The sequence below is a fragment of the Hippocampus guttulatus genome, chromosome 10 (assembly GCF_054856545.1).
Source record: "Hippocampus guttulatus isolate MCC_2025c chromosome 10, RoL_Hgut_1.0, whole genome shotgun sequence".
NCBI lineage: Eukaryota > Metazoa > Chordata > Actinopteri > Syngnathiformes > Syngnathidae > Hippocampus > Hippocampus guttulatus.
This window is the reverse complement of record NC_141270.1, coordinates 11,102,151-11,129,032: the sequence shown is the minus strand read 5'-3', so window position 1 is coordinate 11,129,032 and position 26,882 is coordinate 11,102,151. Positions and strand designations below refer to the sequence as shown.

The 26,882-nt window shown below is 40.5% G+C and overlaps 1 protein-coding gene across 7 annotated transcripts in view; it reads right to left on the bottom strand.

Annotated features, from left to right (window-relative positions):
• LOC147199255 (neurexin-1a-like) overlaps positions 1 to 26,882 on the bottom strand; it is a 196,036-nt gene that overhangs the window by 89,854 nt on the left and 79,300 nt on the right. For 5 of the 7 annotated variants that reach the window (XM_086121384.1, XM_086121385.1, XM_086121390.1 and 2 more), the window contains 9 exons: positions 25,964 to 26,405; positions 20,478 to 20,861; positions 12,700 to 12,903; positions 11,182 to 11,208; positions 6,265 to 6,387; positions 4,616 to 4,997; positions 3,253 to 3,443; positions 2,623 to 2,796; positions 535 to 654 (listed from right to left, as the gene is read on the bottom strand). In XM_086121384.1, coding sequence (XP_085977510.1) covers positions 535 to 654; positions 2,623 to 2,796; positions 3,253 to 3,443; positions 4,616 to 4,997; positions 6,265 to 6,387; positions 11,182 to 11,208; positions 12,700 to 12,903; positions 20,478 to 20,861; positions 25,964 to 26,405 — 2,047 coding nt within the window. The remainder of the gene's footprint in view (positions 1 to 534; positions 655 to 2,622; positions 2,797 to 3,252; positions 3,444 to 4,615; positions 4,998 to 6,264; positions 6,388 to 11,181; positions 11,209 to 12,699; positions 12,904 to 20,477; positions 20,862 to 25,963; positions 26,406 to 26,882) is intronic. The other 2 variants (XM_086121389.1, XM_086121391.1) reach the window with 1 other exon arrangement.

Genomic DNA, 26,882 nt, shown 5'->3' with positions numbered 1-26,882 from the left:
CATTTTGCTGAAACACCTTTTTTTATGTCACCCCAAATGTGTCCCCATTACAATCCATCAACACAGATAAAAGTTCAGCTCCATTTCTCACACTCAGATTTTCTGGGCAAAGAGAAGCTGACTCACATCTTTATCCCACCAACTGAAGCTTGTCATACTCCTAGGGAAGAATTTCTATGTCCTGCATATTGCCTCCCAAGGGCCAAGATATTGAGCTGGGCTATTGTTTTATTAGGTCTGCAGAACAATGTGTATGGCTACAGTAACAAGGCTCAGTAGGCAGAATCTTTTAGTCCAAATGTAATATATTCTTACATGTCCTGTGAGCCAGTCGACTTTCATTGCTGTAAATGAACTTTTCCTCTCTCTCTCCCTCTCTCTCTCTCTCTCTCTCTCTCTCTCCATTCTCCCTCTCTCTGAGAGAGAGAGGACAATAGAAACTCTACCCAAGACTGCAATTGCATCCTATTTTTTACCCTGTATGTGTGCAGAAAAAAACCCACAAACAGACTTGAAGTATTTCTCGACTCCTACCGTCATTACACAGAGGTCCACCAAACGTCGTCATGCTGCAGTCACAGCTGAAACCCTCCCACTGTTGAAGACACACTCCCTGGTTGGCGCAGGAGTCTTCCTGGCATGTGGTGCTGGGGCCTGAGCATGAAGGGAAATATAACACACAGTGAGTCGACTAACAGTACCTATCTCATTTCACTCTATAGTGAAAATGTCACTAAAATGACATTAAACATCTTTCTGCGAAAGTGACAAATCCAAAAAACTAATTTAGTGTGCCAAACAGTCAAAACAGTCCACTGCATAACAGGACAACCATTTTTAAGTATATTCAGCAGAGACAAACCTCATACTTTTAAAATTTACATACCAAGTGTATTTACAATTCGCATATACTGTATTTGGTATGTGTGCGGCAGGATCAAAATGTCAACCAGAATGTGTGTGCTGAAAAGTGAGATGTGGAATCTGCCAGTTTTTGGAGAAGTGGGGGCGGGCAGGCATTGTCAGTGCAAAAAATAAATAAATAAACTAAAATAATAAAAATAATTTTTAAAAAAGGGAATGATTGTCACACGCCATATTAAACAGACATATCTTCTGCATCTACCTTGCAAATCAGCTTTCATCAATGCAACTTTTGACAGCAAACCAGTAGGAGGAAGAGGCAAAGTAGCAGTTGTTAGTAAAACAGAAGGATGGCAGGTGGAATAACTTGCACAGACGACGTAAGGCGGAGAGAGGGTGTGTGTAAAGATGATTGAAGTGGCGGTTTGAATTGGCCAAAGGAAGGTTGGAAGAGCACTAAAAACATTCAAATGACATCAGTGGTGTCATGAGGAAAATACGGATTACCTACACTTGTAGTAACCAATCAAACACAAACAGGAACATTGAGAGGAACCATTGAACCAATATGGAAAAAAAACCAAACAAACAAGTATGACAGAACCACACAAAGTGCTGAATTTGATTGTGTATATAATGTTGAACCTATTAAAAGATCACAATTTGTAAACTCAATTGAGGCGTGTGAATGAATTGTGAAATTAAACTCGGATGCTGAAAAGTAAATCCAATACTGTATTATCTTTGGCTGCGGTACTCATGCAAATCATGCATGCGACAAAGGTTTCATACATTATTCACAATGATTGCTTCTGGCAAATTCTTAGATCCAATAAGTGTGCACCGTGCCCCAAAAAAAACAAAACGGGTTGAGGGAATAATCAGATTAGGGCCAAATGAAACTATCAATTGTGCAAGGCGAAGTGGCATTGCTTCATACATGTGATCAGAACGCTTACGTTGAATAGTTCATTTGTGTTATGTGACACTCATGTTAGGTGTTGGCAGTGTGGGTGTCTCAGCATATACGATTCAGTGTGTAGAGTACCTAATTGATAACTATCAGAAGCTGTAGAAGAATTTGTATTATGTCATAGATACAATAAAATACCAGAAAATAGATAATATGGAAATATTGCACGTTGCACATCAAGACAAGTGATGGATTTGAAAAAAAAATGCAATACTGCAAAATGAATGATGAATGATCCATCATATCATGATTGTAATTTGATAGCCATTTTTAAGTGTGCGTTTTAAAGAGTGGGTGTGTTTTGACCTTATTTTGTTTCAATTCAGAGAGAGAAAGCATGCAAGTGTGTAAGCATGGGAAATGACCAGAGTTATTAGTTTCGCAGAAATAGTGAGCCTATACTGTCAATCGTCAAGAATGTAAATAAACGCCCAAAATTCAGCTTGTGAAAAAAGAACAAGCAAAGTCCACACAGGAAGGGCAGGGCCTGAAATCGAACCCAACTGTGAGGCGCCGTGCAAACCAGCCGACCTCTGTGCCGGTCCAGAGCTAATTTATTGAACTTACATCTTTTTTAGTAAATGTACATCTTAGATCATTTTCTATTAATATGGCTTTTACTTGGATAAAATGCGATGAATCAATTAACCATTGCAACTAACATAATAATAATAATGAGAAGAAGAAGAAGAATAATCTGAGTTTTATTCATTCCTGTATATATGCTGGCATGACAATTATAAAATTAGGAAGCACATAAAAAAACAATGAGACTCAAACCTCACCTTCACATCCCCTTTCAATTTGTCCCACACATTCCAACGCATCTGACATCAGGTCAGGGAGGCGGCCATTCAGATCCACTGATGCCAAACAACCTTGAAAGCCCTCCTTGGCGTGCACCAGTTTGGGCAGTTCTTTGTACATCTCCTTGGCAACTCCACCAATGTAAAGGTTACCTGAATGATATTAGAAGAAAAATACAATACTGTCCCCTAGTGAAAAAAGATGGCAATACCCTATAAAGTACCCTGAGGGAACAGAATAAAAAGCAGCTTTGCCATTGTGAGATGAGTGAATTTTTAAGACTTATTTGGATTTTTCAGATGGGTAAATGTATGTGTGAACTTTAGTAGAAAATAGAATAGCATGCGAAACACTACTCTAATGAGTGCACAATTTGAAAATGCTAATCAGCCCGAGCTCATTGTATACCTTCATGAGACCTACTGGTACATATATTTATAAATAAAGAAGGCATACATTTCCAAAATTCTGATTATTGTTCAATGTGTTTAGATTTCATACTTGCAGGTTTCAATGTGAATAATGGAACTCATCTTCGTTTACGTCTGTTCCATGAGGATATAACTGCACATGTGATGATGACGATCTTAAGACAATGTATTGTGTACCCTTTAAGTCCAGGTTTTTGGCGCCTGTGGTGGTCTGGGTGGTAATCTTGGTATCAATCTTGACCGTGTGGAGGTTGTTGGCATCTCTGGAGATGATGACGCTGTGCCAGTTGTTGTCATTGAGAGGCCTGTTTGAGTTGCCTTTAATCAAATGGGCTCCATTTCCCAGGTCTGACACATAGTGCAGGTATCTATAATCAGACAATGGAAGAAACATTCACAGGAAATGACTTTTGACAAGAAAACAGCACAATACAGTTTCATCATTTGCTGTTTAGTTGTAAAACATGGAGCAAAGAACACAAAGAAAATAGTTAAATTATTGTCAGTCTGCAGAATTACCAAAGGCTCTGTGGCTCCAATGAACAAACCAGTCTTTAATTCTGCATTTTGAAGGCAGTCTGTGTGTTCATTTTAATTAAAATCTATGACTGTTTCATGTTCCCACAAGTAGAATAGAATGTATAACTTCAAGCCTTACATGAAAGGAGACAATTCTATAGCATCATTTGAGCTTTGAGAAATACACTCTTCTGTTGTTGATTCCTTTTTTATGTTGGTTCCTTGTGTGCCTTTGTGAGGATTAAAAAGAAGACTAATAGCCAAAAGTCGAGGTAACAATTCTGGCACAAAGGTGATAAGAACGAAATTTCAAGTCTTTTAGTCGATAAAAAGTGTCAAGAATTTCATTCACTTGAGAAACTGTTACGAGGTATGAATAGTTTCATGAAAATAGCCGTTATTCATTTTTGTACGAGCAGCAGAGTAGTAAACATTTAGTTTTCATTTGCAGGTCTCTTCAGCTGCAGGCACACTGACTAGAAGGGAAAGGACACATTAGTTGTCAAAATTGCACGGGAGAAAAAAAAAATCAAAACATGGTTCCAATAGAGTGGATATAAAAAGTTCACGTCACTGTTCATACAGTACAACCTGTATTGTATTAACATATCATGGAAAGCAATGAAGACAGTTACCATCAAGTGAGAAGATATGGCACAAAAGTGAAATAACCTTTGAAGATGTCTCTAGAAATTGATGAAGAGACGACATATTTATTTAATATATATATATTGCTACGTTTTGCAAAGAACACTAGAAACACAGCATTATTTCGGTTTATTTCAAATTCCCTCTTGAGAATACACTGCAACACTCTGAGAGCTGTGCCTAGTAGTTTGACTCATATCACTTAATTAGATCATTGGAATACAGTATTAGAAAAAGCGCTCATCGTGGTGAAGAGCAGTTCTAGACCACAATAAACTACAAATCCAATCATTGCCACATTGTCAAATTAATACATCTCTGAGAACATCAGAAAGTGCACACTGTACTGGAACTTTATAGAGTGTGAACATACCCTTTGACCAGCTCCACCACAATGAAGTCATTCCCATCCCCACTGTTATAGAGGATGAGGCCATCGGAAGAAGTGGTCTTAAACTGAAAGAAAAGGTGCATGGAATAGTAAGCCTGCAGAGCAGTGAGGGTCACGTAGCTGGAGCGCGACTTGAAGGTGACAGGATCAGCGATGATGTTCTTGAAGCCGATCATGGCGTTGAGCTCGCAGTAGTCGATGTCGCCATTTTTACACAAGTCTATATAGGCCATGCCATTGAAAGACAGGCTTTGAAGGTGACCAATGAAATTGGACGGCACCATGGACATGAAGCGCTTCTCTGTCACGATGCCTGTCTCAATGTTGTGGAACTCCAGTTGGGTGTGGTCACCGGCCATTTGACCTTGATCGCACAGATGGAGAAAATAGAGGTTCTGTTTTTGGGGGAGTGGGACAATTATTGCAATGACAACACACTTTCTTAAAATGTCTAAAACACAAGAAGTGAGCTAGAAGGTTCTACATTTGCAAGCAAACAACTTTGCAAGAGGGGTACACACAACACTGGTCCCCTATTAATGGCAGGGGACATCCCAAAAACAAACAAACAAACAAACCAAAAGAAAAAAAAAATTTACACCCTATGGAGAATGAAGAGTCTAAAATTAACCTATCAAGCATGTATTTGTGGAATGTGGAAGGAAGTTGGAGGACCCTGAGAAAAGCCATGCAAAATGTTGTTTAATTCAAAGCCTGTCACTGTGAGGCAGACCTGCTACCAGTACAATTCATTTAAATAAATGCTCATTTGACCAAATATTAGCAAAAATGGCCCTAGATAGTGGTTTTAGTAAAAATACTAAATAAATAAATATCTAGTGATGGGAAAATGGAGCCTCAAATTTGCTTCATGAACCAGTTGTATTTTGTTCTCTCTCTGGGACTCTGTTCAACACTGGGCTGAAAGTCCACTGACTTGCTTTTTCTTCAACCCCTTAATTTGAACCAACAGTGCTGTTTAGAGGAGTCAAAATCATACAATAACTAGTTCATGAAGCAAATTTGAAACTATAGAAATAGAAATCATTCAATAGAAATGTACAGAAACAGAATCAACACCAAAATTAATCCAACATAATAATAATAATGTTATTGTTATTGTTGTGATTATTATTTGTATTTCCAATGGACAGAATGAAAAAGAAGAACAGCTACGGTAAATGTCATCGTTACATGTACAAAAATGAAAAATGACCAGGCCTTACAGAGACAAAATTGTTTCTTTTTTACCTTGTTTCAATGCCATCTATTTGTTAAGATAAAAATTTAAATAAGGATAATAAAAAAAGAAAAAAAAATACCCAAAGCTCAATTATTTTAGCATAATCTATTAGTATATTCGTATTCTAATGATTTATATTTATAATATTAGATGTCTGTATCGGGAAAGGGTATGAACATTTTATGATTTTCAAATGGTAAAACAAACATCACTTTCATTTCAAGCTAAAATATATTCATTCATCAAATACATATCAACTTTGACTCAAAACGTGGCTACGGTCTGAATAAATCGGGGTTTAACTGTACATTTAAAAAACAAGGATGGACGAAAACGATACCACCACGCCCACGCCCGGGCCCCCACAGGAATGCTGGTTAATAAGTACCTTCCACTGGTGTCAGATCATCTACGGTCAGTGTCAAATTCTTTCCCCTCCGGAAGACACGCACTGTGTGCCACTCATTATCGTTCAGATTCTGACCCGCAAAAATAGTTTCTGGACCTTTGCCTGCAGGACAGTCCGAAAATGGTTAACAAGCATAGACATCTGCAAGGAAGGCATACACAACAGAAATCCCTGGAGAAAATAGTAAAGAAGGGAAAAGGAAAGAAAAAAATAAAAGGGGGACAGAGTGGATGAGTTCTTTTTTTTTCCAGCAAAAGCATAAAACGTGAAGGTTGACATAGTTAATGGTCCATAAAAACACATGATTCTGACTTGCAAGTTTGCTGTGCACTATGAGACAAAGAAATACATCAGAACGCTTAAGGAACTCAGATTTTCGAAAAGGAGAGAGGATGTAATCAAGGAGCCATATTTAAATCACTATCGCGCTGGAAATCGGCCTTGTTTGTGCTTTTAACTAAAAAATACGGACAATTGTAGCTTGCGAGACAGTATCAAAGCAAATTAAATCCCACCAGCAGATGGCAGCAAATGACTGATATCGCACCTCACCAACTGGGCTTCTCCTTGCATTTTTTGTGTCTCCTCAATTCTTTCCAGTAAACAATTTATAAGAGGGGTAAGAACAGTGATGTGAAACATAACCATTGTACACGGTTGCAGAATGGCTCATGTTCAGCAAAACCAATGTTGCTGTCAAATCAACTAAATCAAAAACAAGAAAACACAGTGCGCTTCTATTTTCAATACATTCTCCCACTAATACATGAGAGAACACATTTTTGGGGGCAAAACACAGCATTGGTTATCTGATGTTGGTTACATGCTAATTGAACAAGAAAATTGTGTGACCATGATGTGTTTTAATAATGAGTGAAACTGACATGAATTAAAATAATACGACAGTCCTCTGATTCATGCCTTCAGCGAATCCTGAAAACTGGCATTCTAATATTGCATGAAGTGTGTGACCGCTATCAGGCAGGCTGTACATGAGAGGTTACATAGATTCAAGATGGCAAACACCTCAAGCGTAATCTAATTTAAAATCTGATAAATTAGAGCAACACTGCAAACGGCAGGAACATTTTAAAAAATCCTTCAGGAGCCTCTTTGCAATTACCACTCACAAGTCACAGAAATCCCTGAATTGATCTGACGAGAGAAGCAAGCAACCTCTTCGAAGATCTTGGAATTCATATCCCGCTCCAGTGTTCTCCCACTGTGCCCACACAACCAAACACGCGGATGACAATATCCCATTGTGACAGAATTAAATCTCGAGGCTGTGCCCACTGTGAGGCTTATTTTAGATAGGTGCCAGGTTCATTCTCTTCAACTCCTTTTATGGCTATTTATGCTCTCTTTTTCAGCAAGTTTTAAACCCCTGATGCAATGCATATGCAAATGTGAGGATGCCAAAGTTCTGGGACACATTCAATCTTAGAGGCCCAGTTCTGCTTTGTAAGCACTAAACACACGGGCAGGATTGGAACTGGAGAGGGATTAACGGCCAGAGATATGAAATAATGGAATAGAGTAGGACTCTAAAGTGTACTTGATCGTTGTCTTCCATCTTTCTGTTCTTGTTGCTCTCCAGGGTGAGAAAAAAGGAAGCAGGCAAAGAGGCCAATTTATTTGACACCACACTGCATCCCCTGCCTTTCTGTGTGGTCGTGCGTCTGACATTAAAGGCCAATGTGTGTGCGGCATCCAGCCACAAGGAATCTTCACTTATGGTGATCTATCTGCAGTGATGGACCCACAGCGATCTCTTGCCGCCTCGTTGGCTTCCGTGCCCAAGGGAACAGCAGAGAAGTATGGTACAAGGGCACCAAGAGAACATGTGATTATCCAGTCAATCAACTCGGCCTGGCAAAATGACAAGCCAGACGCTGGTGCCGCCCGGCCCTACATCGCGACTCGCTCAGGTGGAGGAAAGAGGCTGACTGATCAGCAACCGCTGGATTGCTGTCAAAAGCAGACATCAAAGTCTGTGCGGGTGGCGAGGAAAGCCTAGCGGCTCACACCAGGCAACCTACTTGTCTGATAAATGTTATCACGCAAAGGTCGCCAAACAGGGCCAATCAGTCTATTAAATTCTTTTTAGTGAATGAGTACTCAAAAAGACCTTGCTCATTAAAGCAAGTGCCACGGACGTTAATTACACCAAAGTCTGGTTGGGCATTTGGTCCATGAAATCTGATTTGTTTTTACTCATCAGACATGTGAGTCAATACACTATATATCACCATAAGAGGCCTTTGAAAAGTCATCTTTCATTCCCCCAAATCTGAGATTTTCAATTGAACTTCATATTTATTGTATTGAGTAGATGTTATGCTGTTAGAAATGCATATTGGTCGAGCGCCCACCCTTTTTTTTTTTGTACGGTAAATACAAAGAGCAAAACACATGAGCTTGCTGACATGGAGTTTTTGGTTAATTTTCATTTTTGCTAACGTTAGCATTTAATAAGCACGTTGGACAATGTACTGTCCCACAAATAAGTTAAGAATTTTGAAAAAAAAAAAACAATTCTATCAATCGATATTTTGCAATGACAGAGTGGGCATGTTAAGATTGGCGACATCTAACAACACACAAAATATGAAATTATGCGACCTAAGAGTGAATATTTATCCTGAAACTACAGTATCTTCTGGTTCAGCCTCAATACGACAAAAAGTCATCTGTCATTATGTCACTGGAAACGGATGTTTCCAAAAGGCACAATTTCCCTATAATGACAAACATGCAGACATTTTTAGGGCTAAGTCATAAGATTTATGTCTTTCAATTGCAAACAGAATTTCCATGCATTTGAATGACTTAAAATTCAACATAAACAGGCCAATAAACATTATGTTCTGTATATTCCTCCATCAAACGTAAAGGAATCAATTAAGAAATAGAGGTTATATAAAAATACTTTTTAAATCGAATGTGTTTTGAACAAACAATGACCGATTTATATATTCAGCATTACAGTGAGCAAGAGGTTCATACACGTTATCCCATTTAAATGACAGGCATAAAGTTTATGTACTTAAGGCTATCGCAAACCTGTGAATTTTAACTTATTAACCAGATATTGAGATTTTCTTTCCTTCTTTCATATTGTTCTGCATTTGACCAATATTGTATACCAGTATATCAAATATTGCACCAAAGATCAGTTGTCAGGGGCACTTTGGCGTACTATAAAGAGCTTATTGTATGAGCCAATAGTGGCCAATATAATAACCTCTTTCCCTGCAATGTTGGTGAAGCATGGAAGCAGGAGACCATCTTTAGCCGGATAATTTAAGCTTCTGTGTTTTGGTTTGCTCTGGCTTGGTACACGTTCTGAGTGTTTACGTAAGTCAAAATGGCAGCGTTTTCTTCTGACAGCTCCCAGCAGCCCCAGGGAGTCCTTAATTGGCAGTGAGTTGCAGCTGAATTTTTCTCAACTACCAAGCTGACCAGAACCGCAGCGCCTGACACTGCACATTAATTAACAAGTGGGAGAAAGAAGAGGCTGAAAAATAACCGCGAAGCGAATACGGTGGAAAAGAAATTAATTTGATATGAACTAAATAAAAATGGTAATCTCCCAAAATTTCAATTTTCTATGTCCTGAGACACAATTTGGTATGGCTCTTCAATTTTTCTTTGCTTCATTCCACCATTAGTTATTTCCCCTAGAATAGCCATTTGGAAAAAAATATATACATTGCCTTTTGTTTTTATTTATGATGTGCGCTACAAAACTAGACAATCCATGAAGAATATTGTCTTATTTAAAGTTTAAGTTATGTATAGCAATAACAGTTATGGTATTAAATTGTAGTTTTGTCTTTGGATTAAAAAATAAATAAATAAATCCTACTACTAGTCCAAATACTGCTAGCAAAGAATAACCCGGATTTTGTGTGGAGACAGTACGCCTTCACGGTATCATCATAAACCAAGAATGACCTTTTAAAGCATTGAAACGGGGAATTAGAGCTGTGAGCTTTTCATTTGCATACACAAACAAGGGAGGCATCCAGGAGGCATGAGCGATGCTATTTAGCATTTAGAAAGGTGGTAAGAGTGGTTGGCCCGCAGAGGCGTGTCTAGAGGTCACTTCACATGATGCAACGTTTGTTGTGTAAGGGCCACTTTCTCAACATGACCTTTGGAATACAGACGACCGAATTCAAGAATATTAAACCTCTGCAGAGTATTTGTGGGGACAGGCTAAGATTTGATTTCATTCATTATTATCGATGATATTGATAGCATGTACATCTCTTAGAATCGTTAAACCGGAAAAGAGGTCATACAATATTGCAATATGTTACTTCTTTGTTGAAACACACCTTCACATGGCAATGGTCTATTCTTGCACCTTCGTCTTCAAATCTTTCTGCTCCGTGAGCCAAGTTAATGAGAACAATAAAACCACACACTGTAATTCCTGTATATGTGCCATGTATAGTTTCATCAATTTACAACCAGTTGGTCATACTGGAGTCAAAGGAAAATAAAAAGGTGACATGTACCTTCTGCATGGCGAAAACAACTGAAATAAATTTGGGGTTTTGGGGGCGTTTGTTTGGTTGTGTTAAATATCATTACAGAATATCAATAGAAAGGCACAGTACTGCATGGTTCACTTTGATTACAACCTCACCCTTTTCTCCATTCTGGTGAACCTCTTGTTCTATTAATAATTGCAATGCAAGATGCAAGTCAGATACATCTTATGAGAACTTTTGAATGTCATTTGTAGTGGCTGCAGAAAAGAAATAGTATGGCCTTTATAACCGGGCTGCTATATCACCACGACTCTAGTACATGAATGTCGAGAGAAGTAGAATACTGTAATAGAAGAGCTATAGAAGAAATGAAATGTGAGCAGTAACTTACTGGAGGTACAGTTTATCCTGACACAATCTAGATGGGGAAGAATAGATGAGAGATAAATTCATCTTTCAACATTGCAGCTGCAGACATCAGTAAAGTATACAGTCCACCTCTCTGGGGACATACACACGGACGCTGACCGTCCTCTCATGCTCTCGCCCATGGCCTCCAGCTGCAACATGACCACTTAAGTGCTGCAGTAGTCATGACAGAGGAGCAAAACATGGTCTATGGGATTCGCCAAAACAAATGACAACAATAGTTTTTCATGCCGATTAAGAATATGTATGATTGTTTAGTTTTTGTGTTTTAGGTGGATCATTTGCAATTACAGTATATATTATGAGAGCATGAGATTTTTGGTCAGAGTCAGACAGAGCCAGCCAGGCAGCTACGTCCATCCTTTCCTACCAAAACATGAATTGTATACAGTATACAGAATAGCGATATTATGATGAAATAACCATCTACATTTGAAGCAGTTCTGATATATAGTTCAGCCATTTTATCACAGCACCTTAAAATTACCGTCATCTTGGTTTTCTGCCTCAATGTAATGAACACTGGGTAGCACGAGTTCATTCTTACACCAATGACTGGAATTCAAGGTAACAATAACGTCTATGTGTGTCTGTGTTCTAAAGCTGTAAAAGACAAAAGTGTACAAAAGAAGTAACCTGACTTTTTGTCGTTCCTTTTCCAGCGTGCTGGATTGTGGTCTTAATTCTACCACAGCAGCTCTAGTTGTCAACTTCCATGACTGACTTACAGTAAGCCGCGGGCACACAGGCTTTATCTTACGTTTCCTTTTTACCTCCCTGGTTGCAAAAGCTCAGCTCATGTTGTGCTGTGCGATAGGTGACCCAGTTCGAAAACCCCCTTCCTGCCGTCTTTTCTGGCCCTGCCTGTCGTGTGTTGTCAACCGCAGCAGAAAAGTGGGAGCAAACAGCCAGAGACCGACACTTGCCTGCCCTACAGGAAATGCACCAATTTTAAAGAAGGGCATAAAAGTCCACCAAGTCATATATGCTTATTGTTAGTTTATTCCTTTGGTCAGAGGGGTGTGGGCAGTGGCCTATTTTTTTGTCATCGCTTTTTGTAATTTCATTGATTTGACCAACTGCATTATTTCCTTTGTTTTTTTTGGAATTTATCCATCCATCCATCCATCTTTCGACCGATCTATCCATCAATCCATGCGTAAGGTGTAACTGCAAATAAAATTGCACCATGATGGGTCTCAGACAAACATGCCAATGAGGAATACGTTGATGGAATAAGTGGCGAGCATTTCCTTGCAGGGCAAAGGCAGCTACGAGTTCAAGTGGCAGTAAGCAGAGAGCCGCAGACTCTTGCCATTGAAAGCTTTACACCATCTCCTTCTATTCAAGATTGTGAATGTGTAATAATAATGGAATCTGTGTGATGTACAGTGCATTTGAAAGAGTTGTCAGGCGTAATTTAGCTCAATTTGACGCATGACATTGCTGCTGCAGAGAGGATACACGCTTGGGTCGCTACCTAAATTGACAGTCAGCCGGACGCGGCCGCTCTCCAGCTCCAGACGCAGGGTGTCGGCAGAGTCCCGAGAGGTGGTGGCGATTAGGATACCATAGGCTCGCTGGGATCGGAAGCGCATCGAAACATCTTCAGCTTCGGTGTGCATCACCACCGGCAGCTGGACCTTCATAAACTTGCTGCCGTCGTAGCTGAGGACCGTCGCCTCTGCAAATAGATTCAAGAGAGGGCCAAAAAGAAATGTAGGATCAGTGATACAAAATGGGAGAGTTTTATCACAAATCTGGTCTACGAGTCGGTCGAAGGGGCTATAATACAAGCACTTTGCAACCCAATCAGTTTTCATTGTTGTTTTTCCCAAATGCTCATGGACCCTCTTGCATTCTTTCCCAATCTTTATCTAAGGACAGTGTTGCCAACCTTTTTTGTCATAGTAACATTGGCAAAATTTCACAGAACACCACTGAACAAAAGTGGCATGAGAAGTATATATACTGAAATAACATCTCATTTTAGACATTCTTGACAAAGTAAAAAGGCGCAAAAGTGAATGATATTCATTGCTCTGCCCTTCACTATACGTTGCTTGCATAGACAGGTGAACAAAGATACAATATTTGCTCGAAATAAATTTTCCGCACAATTGCCGGGAAGTGAAAGTGTGCAATTTCCCGCTGCACACCTAAATGATCTCAAAGGGGACACAAAACTGCCATCGCATAGTAGTTGGAAATCGCTGCCCTAGGAAGCTGTGATGTACTGACCAGTATTGCGGTCATACATTTTTATTTTGTTCAAAAACAGCTTGATGAAAGTAATGCCAAGGAAACAATGTTGTTTACTTATATGTAGAGCGTGTACAGCTCAAACCTGAATAAGAACGTGGCCTTCTACATGTGCCACTCAGCCGAAAGCGATTTGCTTGGAAAGACATTTGTGACTCACAGCACAGAATAATAGATCGCCATTGCTCAGGATTACTCATTGTCTCCAAAATGGTGTCAAAATAGACAGTAAGTTTGAATAGGTATTGAAATTCTGACATGCAGTATTTGTCTCCGTGGGTGGAAGCAAGCCGTTATGAAGGGGAAACGCATTCAGAACTGGCGAGGACATGATCATGCCCGCCCTCCCTCCCTCGCTCCCTCCCTCCAGCCCACCCTGACAGCACTAGGTAGCTCCTTCAGCCAGAGGCTGTTACACCCGCGCTGCAAGAAGGAGAGATACCGCTGCTCGTTCCTACCGACTGCTGTCAGGCTGCTGGAAATAAAATAAAATAAAAATCAAATAAATGATGGGAAAAACAATTGTAAATAGCACTGCGACCTTATCCATATTTGTATTTATATTGCACTTAATTGAATGGTGTTTTTTTTTCTTCTTTCTTCTTTCTACCCACAATCTTGCTGTTGTAGACTGCAGATTTCCCCAGTGTGGGACAAATAAAGGATATCTTAATCTTAATCATGTTCCTTGAGCTAGCATAGTAAAGGAAATAATGGAAACATTAAATAATGAACATCGATGGAGACACAATATATTAGGATCAACATGATCTGTGTTTGTCTGTGAATCTTAAATATTGAGCGTCTGCTCATTGCCGCTGCATTTACTCAACGCATTATGCCGCTGTCTGGAGAGATGTCAGGGAGATTGTTTAACGCTGGCAGGAACTTGTAACAGCAGTTCCGAGAATGTAACTAAACCACAACCCAATAACAAAGCCATTATTGCTCTTGCGGTGGTGCTGAGCCGCACAGTTCAAAAGGGAGGGAGATTGAGATTTTTGGGGGTTATAGGGTATCACTGTCTCACACACAACCTCATCATCACTTCCCAGTCACACAAAGGCACATGTCACATCCATCCCTTCCGGAGTGACTCAGTCACATTTCTCACCCAAATTCAATTTCTCCACGCCCCTCCTGGGGTACTCTGCAGATGACAGGGGTGTGTGACAAACGAGTCACGCTGCTTCCGAACAAGCTGACACAGCAGAGAGTAGCGTTTGAAAACTGTCGGGGAAATGATGGGAAATACGGAGTTCAAAGTCCTAATACTTGGAAAATGCTTGCTCCCGGAAGACATTTACTGTTGTTTGCTCCGCTTTATACATAATACATGCTGGCTCACGGTATTTGATGTATTATCGTTAGTTCCATTGTCAGTCCTTCTTCGGTTTATGCTATATCTGTAAAAATAGGATGTATCAAATGCTGTACACCGTTTCATACACCTCAGTGTATCGTACAAAAACAACTCAAGAACATACAATCCAAAATATTTGGAGCAATGGCTTTGATATAGAACAGCCTTGTTTCCCTTTTTAATTCACACTTGATTACCACAAGTGGCTGTGATTATGCCGGAAACCATCTGCGACTCGGACCATGAAATTGGTGTTTTTAATCACTTCAACCCTGACGTCACCTTTCAACCATTCAAGAGGCATAGACGAGCAAAGTCCAAATATGTGTTAAGATGTGAAGTATAATGTGGGGAAATGACAGCATTATCCAAAGTGAGCACCATTCAAAAAAATTGTTTTCCGTGGCCCTTCCATTAAAAATAAATTGAGGGGAATGAGGCTGTCAGACCTGATGGAAGCCACCAAAATAACCAAGCATTCCTTCTCTCACATGTAAAACACAAACCACCATTGTTGTGTGTGCTTTTTAGAAGAGTCAGCATGTGTTTGCATCCCGTGTGATGTGACAAATTAGGCTTTGATACTAACAAGGGGAAGGAATGGCACACACTACACAGTTTGGTTTTTTCCCCCTTCCGTTCTTCCCTCAGGAGAAGACGCTCTGCAGGAAGGGGAGCTGTCAACTGCATGTCACAGGATTGTGATGTGCATGCCAAGGTACCGGGGCACCAGGTCCAATCTAATTTACATTTTACTGGGAAACAACTGCCAAAGGCTTTGGGAAACTATGTTAAGGATTAAAAAAAAAAAGGAAATGACAATAGGATACCATAAACAATTTAAAAACGGTGTCCTCCTTAGCACAGCATTCTTGAAACATGCCCAATCAAATGAGTAGACTTCAAATGATTCAATATGCACAAAGAAACATTTGCAACATGACAGGATTACTACAGAGTCTGTATATCTTTACAGTTCCTGGCACAGATTTGTCTCTGCATGGCCACCTATGTGTGGATGGCCATGCAGAGTTTGTTGCACAAACTAGGTTGCTGCACTGTCATCATGAATTATTCCAGTGTTTTCCAACCTTTACTGAGCCAAGGCACATATTTCACACTGGAGAACAATTAACAGCACACTACTTAGCAAAACAATTGACACAAAGTGGACACATAGCTTTGACATCTACCTTCTGTCAGATACTGTTGTGGAAGAACTTTAGATTTTTCTGCCTGTTACAATATGAGATTGGCATAGGTTGATTAACGATTTTTTAAAAAATAAATAATTTGTCCAAGGCGGCCCCGGTAGTCCAGTGGTTAGCACGTCGACTTCACAGTGCAGTGGTACCGAGTTTGATTCCAGCTCCGACCTCCCTGTGTGGAGTTTGCATGTTCTCCCCGGGCCTGCGTGGGTTTTCTCCGGGTACTCCGGTTTCCTCTCACATTCCAAAAACATGCATGGCATGCTGATTGAACACTCTAAATTGTCCCGAGGTGTGAGTGTGGGCGTGGATGGTTGTTCGTGTCTGTGTGCCCTGCGATTGGCTGGCAACCGATTCAGGGTGTCCCCCGCCTACTGCCCGAAGACTGCTGGAATAGGCTCCAGCACCCCCCGCGAACCTAGTGAGGATGAAGCGGTTCGGAAGATGAATGAATGAATGAATTTATACATATGTCAACCTAATGCATCTATACCTGGAATTAATTGCTTATTCCAGATTAGTAAATTCTATTCCTGCAGTAATTTACCTATGTGACCTGCTTCTGCCTCTGACTGATCAAAAACCTACGTTTAATGCAGACGTTTGCTGCCCTCTGCAATGGGGAGTGTCATATCTCATTAGGGAATATGTGCGTGTCCTGCAACAAACCATCTGGTTGCCTGCCTCGGCTTTACACAAATATTTGTGCTAATTAGCAACAGGATTAACAATGGAAGGGTAGACATTTAGGAGGCAAGAGCAAAATTGCTTTGTCTGCTTAATTAAAATCTCTCAAAACAGGGCAAATAGCTTCATGCCTCACTCGAGAAGCCCTACCCCCTGCTCCTGCAGCTGCGTCGTCGTCGTAGTCGTCCTCCAACTACACCATATGTAATTGCTGTACTTTGCCACCGGGGGGTACACCATGCTCGGCTAAGTGAGAGCCGGAGTAATTCTTTTGACAGCTCCTCTGCCTACTGGTGCCTGCTGGATCCGACAAACATCACGGCAATCTGGAGCCATCAAAACAGCTGGCAGCAGGCCTGTGCTCCTCTGTTCCCACTCACTGCCACACTAATGCCAGTGTCTGAGCCGACACAGCCAGAACACGAGAGATGAGCATCCTGGCCAAAACAGGAAGGCACTTGAATGTGAGAAGAAAAGGAATAACTGTGGCAATAAACTGTTGGCTGTGAAGATGCGATACTTTCTTTTCCATTTGCCGGAATTTCTCATTGAAGTAAAAGCGGACTCCGCCTTTGTTAGCCCAAAAAACACCCTCTGGAAAAGCTATTATCTTTCAGAAGTAAAGTAAGAAAATAATCTGAATGCAAAGGCCATTCCACTTCCCTCATGTACAATACCCATATTCCTGTCATCTAATTAGTCAAAAGTGGAGCACACGTGTGGAGGAAAGGCAGAGCAGAGCAGTGCAGAGCAGAGACGAGTAAAGCTCAATTGGCACATTCGAAAGAGATGTCGGATGTTTGCTTCCAAAACATTTCTATTAAATATATCATGTTGTGCTGGCACAGCATTAATGCTCCTTCTCTTTGGGTCAAGCTATTACCACTGACTGCTATTTTCATGTTTCAAGTGCCATTGTAATTCAGCGTGATTGTTCCGCAGCTGCAGATGATGTAAGGTGTGACGTCACCCATTGGTTTGTAGATATTTCAATGGTGAACACGGCTGTTTGTGGCTGTTTGCTCGCTGGTTTGATATCCACGGCAAAAAGATTTGAGAGCAAAGAGGGAGTGAGTGCCCATCCATCTCCGATTTACGTTCTCATACTAGCCGCATTTCAACAGCGCGATTTAAACTAGCTTTACATGGCTACAAGAATGAGAGCAAGAAGGGGAAAAAAAACATGTTGAAATTGGATGATTTATGGGTAATGAGACTTGATAGCACAAACGCAAAAACAAAATGCGTGATCACGCCAGTCTGTCTTTGACATGGAAGTGTCAGTACAACCATGTTGTCATGCAATCTATGATAATGATGCAGAATGGTTTCCAGTGAGGAAACCTGAAGTGTATTGCACCATGATAACGTTGTCACATGCTTCACCTCTTTTCGACATTTGCCTTGATTATTCATATTTTAATTTGTGCATGAATATGCATTGCACAGTTGATGTAAAAAGTAGAAAATAACTTCTGTACAGTTATATTGTATGAATTGGTGCTGTTATTAATTATCCTCATTCCCAATGCTTTTGTTGCTATTGATCCATGTACAAGAGAAATATACTATGGAAATACTCATAGTCCCCACAGCAGATTATCATAATGCAAACTACACATCTAAAATCGCAATCAAAACTATACCGAGACTCCAATTTTAATTGCTCACTGTATTTACATAAATAAGCCAAAATATTGTATTACAGCCTTTCTGTAAATGATATTGCAGCAGAAAGATTTGGCCCACTCACAAGGTGATGGTTGTTATTTTGATCGAGCTACATTTTGATCAAGCGTGTCAGACTAAAACTAATCTGCTGGTCAAAGGCCAACAAGCTGATGTAGGCAGAAACGCACTGCCACAACCTTGCTGAGCTTTGCACTCAGGACAACCCAAACACACAGCATTTCTGTAATTCAGAGAGATCTATCAAAACTATAAATCCATAGCACAAGAGAAAATGAATATGTTCCCAGTAGAAGCATTTGTACTGCTGCTTTAATGCAATATAGCCTACAGAGTGTTGCATAGTCAGCCAAGAGTCTGAACTTGAAGACTTTGCTCACTTCTCTTATGTCTTTCCTCCGGAGTAAAAATTATGAGTATTCTGTGCCAGGTCTGGCCACAGCTGAGTGGCCCGATGAGTTGAAAGGTTAGCAGAAGACAGCCAATTTGCAGGCTATTGTGCATGCTAGATATGTTAGGCCAGTGTGCCTCAGCAGTGCATCCGTCACCTGCCATTCAACAAGTCCTACACTCAACACACATACAAAACCTGACTCTTTATGTGTGCTTTCCAGCGGCATGTTAAAATGATCTTTTCTTCAAATAAATCAGTTTTTGTCCATGTTCCAAAATCAGGATCAGTGATTTAAAAAAATAAAACAACACCAAACTTTCCGCTACCAAAATAATTATTATATTATTGCAATGAATGGAAATGCCGTTAATCAGTTCCAGCCCCCCCCCCCAGTATTGTACTGTCTAAATCAAATTGTAATAGCATAATAAAATATAACCAAAAGAAATGAATCATTTTTCCTTAATCAGTTCCCCTCCATACATGTGTCTGTGTATACTGCATAGGTTTGGAGATAGGAGTGTTGGAGTAGGGACCTAGCTTCAGACAATCATCATCATCATCGTTGACTGCAATCCAAAGCCAATCCTGAACTCCACCATACTGTCAGATCGACTTGCGCTGTCACAGAGTCAATCGCCTCCAAACCGCATGAATGCACTCTTGCTTTTATCTGAACCATATTCCTATCAGAGTTTCTGCACCAGCATCCTCATCTGTGCTCCTGCTTTGTTCACCTCATCTGTCACCTACTACAATCCCACACCTGCGCTCCTCATCTGGTAAAGTATGTCCGCATTAAGCTCCCTTGGCCACATTCATCAGTGGACTTAAAACATTGTCACGACAATCTGCCTGTCATCCCATGTTGGCTCTTTAGTCCTCCTCCTCTTGTCATGGACAGTGGTATGCACCTCAATCAATCAAATATTATTTATGAAGTGCTTTTCATACACGAGAATGTCATTCAAAGTGCTTCACACAATTAAAATCACCCCCCTGCACCACTGTCCACAAGGGTGAAAACAAGCATAAGCAAACACAAAATAAAAGGAAAAGAGCAATGACCTAAGGACCGGAGGCTAGGTACAGGGCATCTCGTGAGGAAACGCCATCTCACGGAGCCGTCTGTACCAGTACCAGATTGCGGGGCACACTTCGCAAAATACCTGCACACAAAACACGAAATTCAACCACAAAACACAACAGATACCTGCACTTTCCCTACAAGGTCACCACATGAATGTATATGATATGGTGAAGTTTGCTGTCACCTTCAAGTGCCGGAGTGTAAGACACAGGAGTCCCAATCCCGTTTCTTGACTCCCGTGGTCGTTACGATTTAGTCACACATCCCATGATTATTGATTGTAATTATGTGTGTGTGTGTGTGGGGGGGGGGGGGGGTTCTGTAAGCGAAACCTCTTTTTACGCTTGTATCACAATTAAAAATGTTAAAATGTTTGACATAATTTTGACTCTTTAATTATTTAAATTGCCATTATTTTTGTGGGTAATTCATAGTTTTGAAAACAAAAACAAAAACAGTAGCATGCCAGAAAAAAAGAAACGTCTTGGAACCTTACAGAGAAAAATGATTGGGTCATTGTTCAGTGCTGACAACATTTCAACCACAGCTAGGAAGGACATCCTACCTCTTTCACAAGAGCGACCCAGGTATCCTGTTCCAGAGCAGTCGCATACATATCGGTTCCAGCCTTCCCTGCAGATGCCGTTGTTTTGGCAAGGATTGCTCAAACACTGTTTGGGAGGCTCCTTGGAGCACGAAGGCTTGACTCCAGCAGCCTTCTGAATTTCAGCCAGACGCCGCACATCTTTACTCTGTCCATCAATAAATAGATCCCGAATGCAGCCGACGTAGCCATAGTTAAGCAGAGCTGTCCACACCTCAGTGGGGAACACCAGGCCCATTTTGTTCTCTGGCAGGCCCCCAAGGTAGAGATTATCATCCAAGTCCAGAATTTCACTCTCTCCAGGGGCTGTATAGGCAGTTCGGAGGGTGTTGATAGAGATGGTACCTAAAAACAGAGACAGATGGATATTTTTAAGTCAGGTGTGAAATCCAGAAAACTCAAGGAAAGGTGTCCAATGGAGACGTTTGCTTAATAGGTGTTATCTGTTGAGACAGGGTCAGGGCTTTCTTCATTTAGAAAGACTGATGAATGTTGATAAGACATATTCATCATGAGGCGGCTAGTCTATTAACTGCTTAATCCCGTATCCCTAGCATCCTCCTCTCAATTTTCCCTGGATTCCTCATAACACATCTCATTTATCTTAAAGGAGCTGTCATTAAAAAAAAGGGTGTGAGAGAGCGCAGAGGTGAATAAAAATGTGGCGCCCCTTCAATCATTTTAGCCACTCCTAAAAAAAAAAGCCATCTTTTTGAACCTGATTAACGGTCTGCAGCGTTTTTTCACTCAGTCTCTCCTTCTGTTACCCTCTCCAACATATACCTGCAACAAGAGGTTTGTGTGTTTCTCCACCATGATTTATTGCTCTCATTCAGGTTTAATTCTCGATCTGGCGAACGGTAAACAACAGCGGACATGACTGGACTGTTAAGTTTAGGAAAGAAAGGCCTTAGTGTGAAAATTGGACTGCGTGATTAATTTGTACACGGTTCTGTTACTCTTAGTTTAGGTGCCATTGTGGATCTTTAATTAATAACCACTGCCTGCACTTCCCGCATGCAGTAATCTATACAGCAGGTTTCTGACTGGAGAAAACAGCGGAGAAATCGGCTAAGGATGCTACAAAATAATATAGCCATAAAATAATCATTTGCATTTTGAGTGGCAGATGCTTGCAAATGAAGATATGAGGGGGTAATAGTCTATTGCCTCTGGCCAAATGTCTTCACTGTTTGTTGTGAAATGGGAGCAGAGCTTTTAAGTTACTTTTCTTCTCAAACTGTTTGTGTTGGGTTGGGAGATTTGGAAGCCCTGAAGCCTATATTAATTTTCCTCAGGGCTGCATGGCATTTTATGGACACACTAAACACTAAATGGAGCCTTTCACATTTTATTACACCTACCATTAGCATGCGCATTTGTGAATACTGAATCATATTAATTGTATGTGTGAGAAATATGCTCAGAATCTTGTTAAATTTCTACTTGTGCCATGAGATGATCAAATTAAATATTTCTCTTTATTCAAGATGAGTCAGCACTGTTTTGCAAACAATTACAATGACTGAGAGAACATTGGGGGACCAGTGGTGGAATTATTAACCTCGTCCCACCAACATGTTGTAGACCGTTTCCAGGGTCTTGGCCCCAGACATCTGTTCCAACGCTTCCCCGCCACCGCCGACTGTCCCTGCTCTTTCTAGCCACATCTGTTGTGGCTTCCAAGCTTTGCAGACTTGGCAAGGGCCACCCGTTACATAGCCAGAACAGCTCCCTTCAGGTTACAGCTAATGAGCACACTATATCAAACTCATTAGTGAAAAAAAGTTTTTCCACATCCTAGAGCAGGTACTTAACTCAAGCGTCAACATTAGTGTGGTCAATGTGGTTAGTGAAGGGAGTCTCCACCTTCACGTTTGTGCCTGACCCCATTAAACGGTGTGACAAGCTCAGGATGGCATGGTCAGAATGTAACCATGAATTAAACATTTTTCAATTGTGTAAAATTGACTGTTGACTAATCGTGTCGTGAAAACAATTAGGAAAAAATGGATCACACTACATAATTCAGTTCAAAAAATGCAAAAGTATCCTTCTGCATGCTGTGTATTAGCTGAAGTGACATTTGATCAATTGACCATAGATTTTGCCAACAGTCAATCATTATTATTAATTTTTATGATTATTATTTTTTGGGGGGGTGGGGTCAAATGCCCATTCCCATGGCATGGCCAACGATCCGCATCCTTTGTTTCTTACATCAACACCATCACCTGATGACTTCTTTACAATTCATTACATCTACACGTGAATGCTATTATTTTATGAATAATCAAACAAGGATGTTTTTTTTTCCCCAGAGGTAGGCTTTCTAAATTGATGCAAGCTAGAGACAAGAGGTTGTAAGCATATTTAAAAGATGGGTTCCGAGTGCTCTGCTTTCTTGTCACAGTCCCGCAAAGGAAGTGTGCAAACACAGTTTTACTACATTGTCGAAAGGCACTAGAGAATACTTTGGGGATGTGTGCCATCAGCAGGCAAGTAGCACGTGGACCGTAACGCATATGCACAATTTAGGACTATGTTTGGAACATCATTCATCGCCAAAAGGGTTCAGGCATGTGCGTGTGTGAATGCTACAGAGCATAAAAGAGGAGGAGATGGATCTAGTGCAAGATGGGAACATGGAGATAAAGATGTCTCTGTAAAGAGCATGGAGGAGGAGAGAACAATGAAAGAAAAGATGAACAATGAAGTAAAGCAGAGGATAAACGACGACGCTTGATCAAACTAACAATGCACACCGTACAGCTCGGTGAATAATGATGATGAAGCTCCCTAAATTTCGAAGGCTTCAAGAGGGTTGACCCTTCCCCTATTATTAAACGAGAAAGTAGGGCTCTCATACTTTCTGCATCAGCAGCCGGCCGCAACTTGGCATGATGCCTCCTAACCCCACTCACACATCCCCAAAATGTGTTAAACCGAGGATTACTACAATCCAGTTAGGACGATACGGCCAAATCTCTCTATGTGATTGGATTCTCGGTAGGGAGAGAGCTCCAGAGATGTGTTGCCTCTGTCAGTGTGGATGCGCGTGTGGTCATATTCCTAACGGGTGCGCACACTGTGGCAGGAAGAGGGATCCACAATGGAGCGATGTCCATATATCTGTGACCGACACCACTCACATGCCCAGAAGCCCTCACTTAAAAGATGAGTGTCACTTAATGTCTCTAATGTGTTGAGGTTACAAGATGCAGCCGGAGTCCATTCACAGATCTGCTTCCTGTAGGAAGAGCCTGAATGCGGTCGAGATCATTACCCACTATTGTCAAGGATGCAGCTCAAGTGTTGCTCATAGAAGACCCGGCTGCGGGATAATTACGTTGGGCTCCTGTGGCACACTTGAGTTTTGAGTCAGTCTTGAGTATTAATAGAACATTTGACGAGTGGCAAATTGCACCATATGCTTCAGGTTTATCGCTCCCACTTGATTTGTGAATGTGTACTGCATTATAAAATACTGCTTTAATTTAATGAAATATTAAATTGCAATGTGAACTGAAAATTGCAACTCTTATCGCAGTGCGGCATTCTCGACTATTTAAACAAAGTAATACAATAGAACACAACCTCTTCCATGACCCTGGTTGAATGTTGCTCTCCTTTTTTTTTTTTTTAAGCCACATTAGTACCGTTAAGTACATTAAATTTGTTCAGACTCAAATGACAAATTGACAGTCTTGAAATAGGCCATTCATTGAAAGCGCGCCTTATAATCCAAAGTGCCTTGTAGCGCAGAAAATACGGTACTTTTGGGGCATTCTGAGGTTTTGATTTATGCTTTCCTTTATATATATACTGTATATATATATATTTTTTAAAGGTGATCTCAGAATTAATTGTACAGCATGTCACTCACAAAAATTGCAACTAAATGTACTGTAAAAGGTATAAAAGGTATTCAATGAGAGACGCCTGGGTTACTTCTGAATGAATGAAAGAGTGCTCAGATTTTAATGCTTCAATATGAGGTGCAGTGCACTCAGCAGTTTATCAAACAATATTGTTTTTGTTGTATTTTGCCATTCAAATGAATTTCAAGACAGAAAATGCAAGATACAGTGAGGTTTCCTACTTGCATATTAATATTATTGCTAAGATGACCCAGCACTGGTAAATTGGAAACGTGTGATCTGAAAACATAGATGCTTCAAGGCCTAATTGTAACCGTTCTGTAAATCTTCTCACTTGTGTGCAATTTCAGATCCTTGTGTCCCTTTTTTTATAACATGGAAGAATTTATTATATGAATATATAGAAAACAAGATTAATTATTCTTAAATGCCATTAGTGCACATCTCAGCACAGCGCTGTGTAGCAACTATCTTGGTCCTGGGAGAGACCACCTCCTGTTTCCATGGAAACTTCGACAGGGTAGACAGAACAGTGATTCGCAAAAGCTCAACAAGATGTTCTGTAGCATGTATGTGGGGACAAGACAGATAATGAGCACCACCTAAGACAGGAAATATATTTTGTTTGACCCGCCATTAATAAAAGTCAGAATATTTAATTTTAAAATACAACTTTGACTTCATGACACTCAATGCTATGCAGGGATGGAGAAAGTGTGAGAGAAAAAAAAAGGAATGCAGAATTCCCACCCAAAGTTATGTATAACTGTGCACATTGTAGCTCTACTCTGGACCAAAACCCAGTTTTGCTTTAGGCTACAATGAATTCTCAATTGCAGCTTTTGAGATGGGGAGTAGAAACTGACAACGAGTACATCTAATTTACAGCCTGACATTGCAAGGGCTTGGCTCGACGGACATACTAATAAAATGCTGTCTAGATAATCAAATCAAAAGGGAATTCAACAGCAAATCTGAGCTCAGGGGACACATCAGAAGAGCGGTCAAAAATATATTGAGGCAAACATGACTGGAAGTCTGACATATGGAGAATGGTCAAAGACCTATTTTAAGAGAAGCAAACAGCAAAGCCAAGTAGGGATTGAACGTTTAAAAGCATCCAGAAATAAAAAAAATCTGTGAACCCGACAGAAATTTGCATGAAAGGTTCATAAAATGTGAACTGATTTTCAGCCTAATCACCACAATAGACACACAGAGTCTGCTTAAACACAACATCATTTGACATATTGGATTCCCAATGTAAACATTCACAGTGCAGGGTGGAAAGATATTTGCCAGATCACATTTTATGACCAATGAACGCAAATGCTACGTCGGTACTTCCAAAGGGACATGCATGTTGTTGCAACCACAATATACTGTATGTCTTCTATTTTCATTGAGTAATTATATTTAATACCATTTAACATTTTTATTTAAAAAAAAAAGATCCCAAAGAGGTTTCATACCTTGCTTTGTTTTTTTCTAAATAGTTTTATTGTGCCAATATTTTTGAAGACATGGATAGCTTCATGAAGGGTTGCCCATTTGAAGTGGTCTTACCAGATCTTCCGTCTCGTTGGAAGTCCACGTGGTACCACTCGCCATCATTGACCTTCTTGTTGACTGCCTTGGTCTTTGTAGTCCCTGAGCCCATGTCGAGCAGCAGATACAGATGGCCATCCAGCATCTCAATGGCAAAGAAGTCTACTTTGAGGATCTGGGGACTTTTGGAATCCTTCTGCTGCTGCTTTGGCTTGCCATGGCTGAAGAGGAGGAGCCCGTTTGGCTCTGTGGTACGGAAGTCAAATGAGATGGAGCCTGTCTTCTTCGCATTCCACTTGTTGAAGACGATGAAAGACTCTGGTGTCTCAAAAGTAATGGGGTCCAAAGTGGCCACATTCTCACACTTGAAGGCCACAGTACCATGTAGCTTCATCTTGGGATCTCCCTGCTTGGCCAGCCTTGATAGCTCAAGTCTTACATCATTGTTTTTATACACAACCTGATGAGAAAAGAGGAAAAAGAGAAAATGTAGCTTGGCAAATGAATCCTTTTTTAAAAATATAGGTACATTTTTGTAAATACACTGTGGGTTTACAACTTACAGGTCGGTGAAACTGAGAGTTTCAGTAATGAGAATCAGGAAAACTGCCTTGCGACATTATTGCGACGGTATCAAAAAATAAGATCTGATGTTGCCTACACGGAGTCTAAGTGAGAAGTCTGCAGGACTGTGCACTCTTTAAAGAGTTACCGAGTCCCCTTGGCAGGGTTTAAGGGATGTTCTGTGGAGTAAAATTGAACCCACTGGCTGATTGCTTTGCCTGTCAGAGAAGTTCCAGAACTGATGTAACAAAAACTATTACAATAGGTTTCAAATCCAAACTACAAGTGTTCCCTTTCCAAGTAATCCCCTCAGAATCAAAGACACTTTTCCAACTTTCTCTTCCAAAGTCATGTGTACTCCTGGAAGCATTGC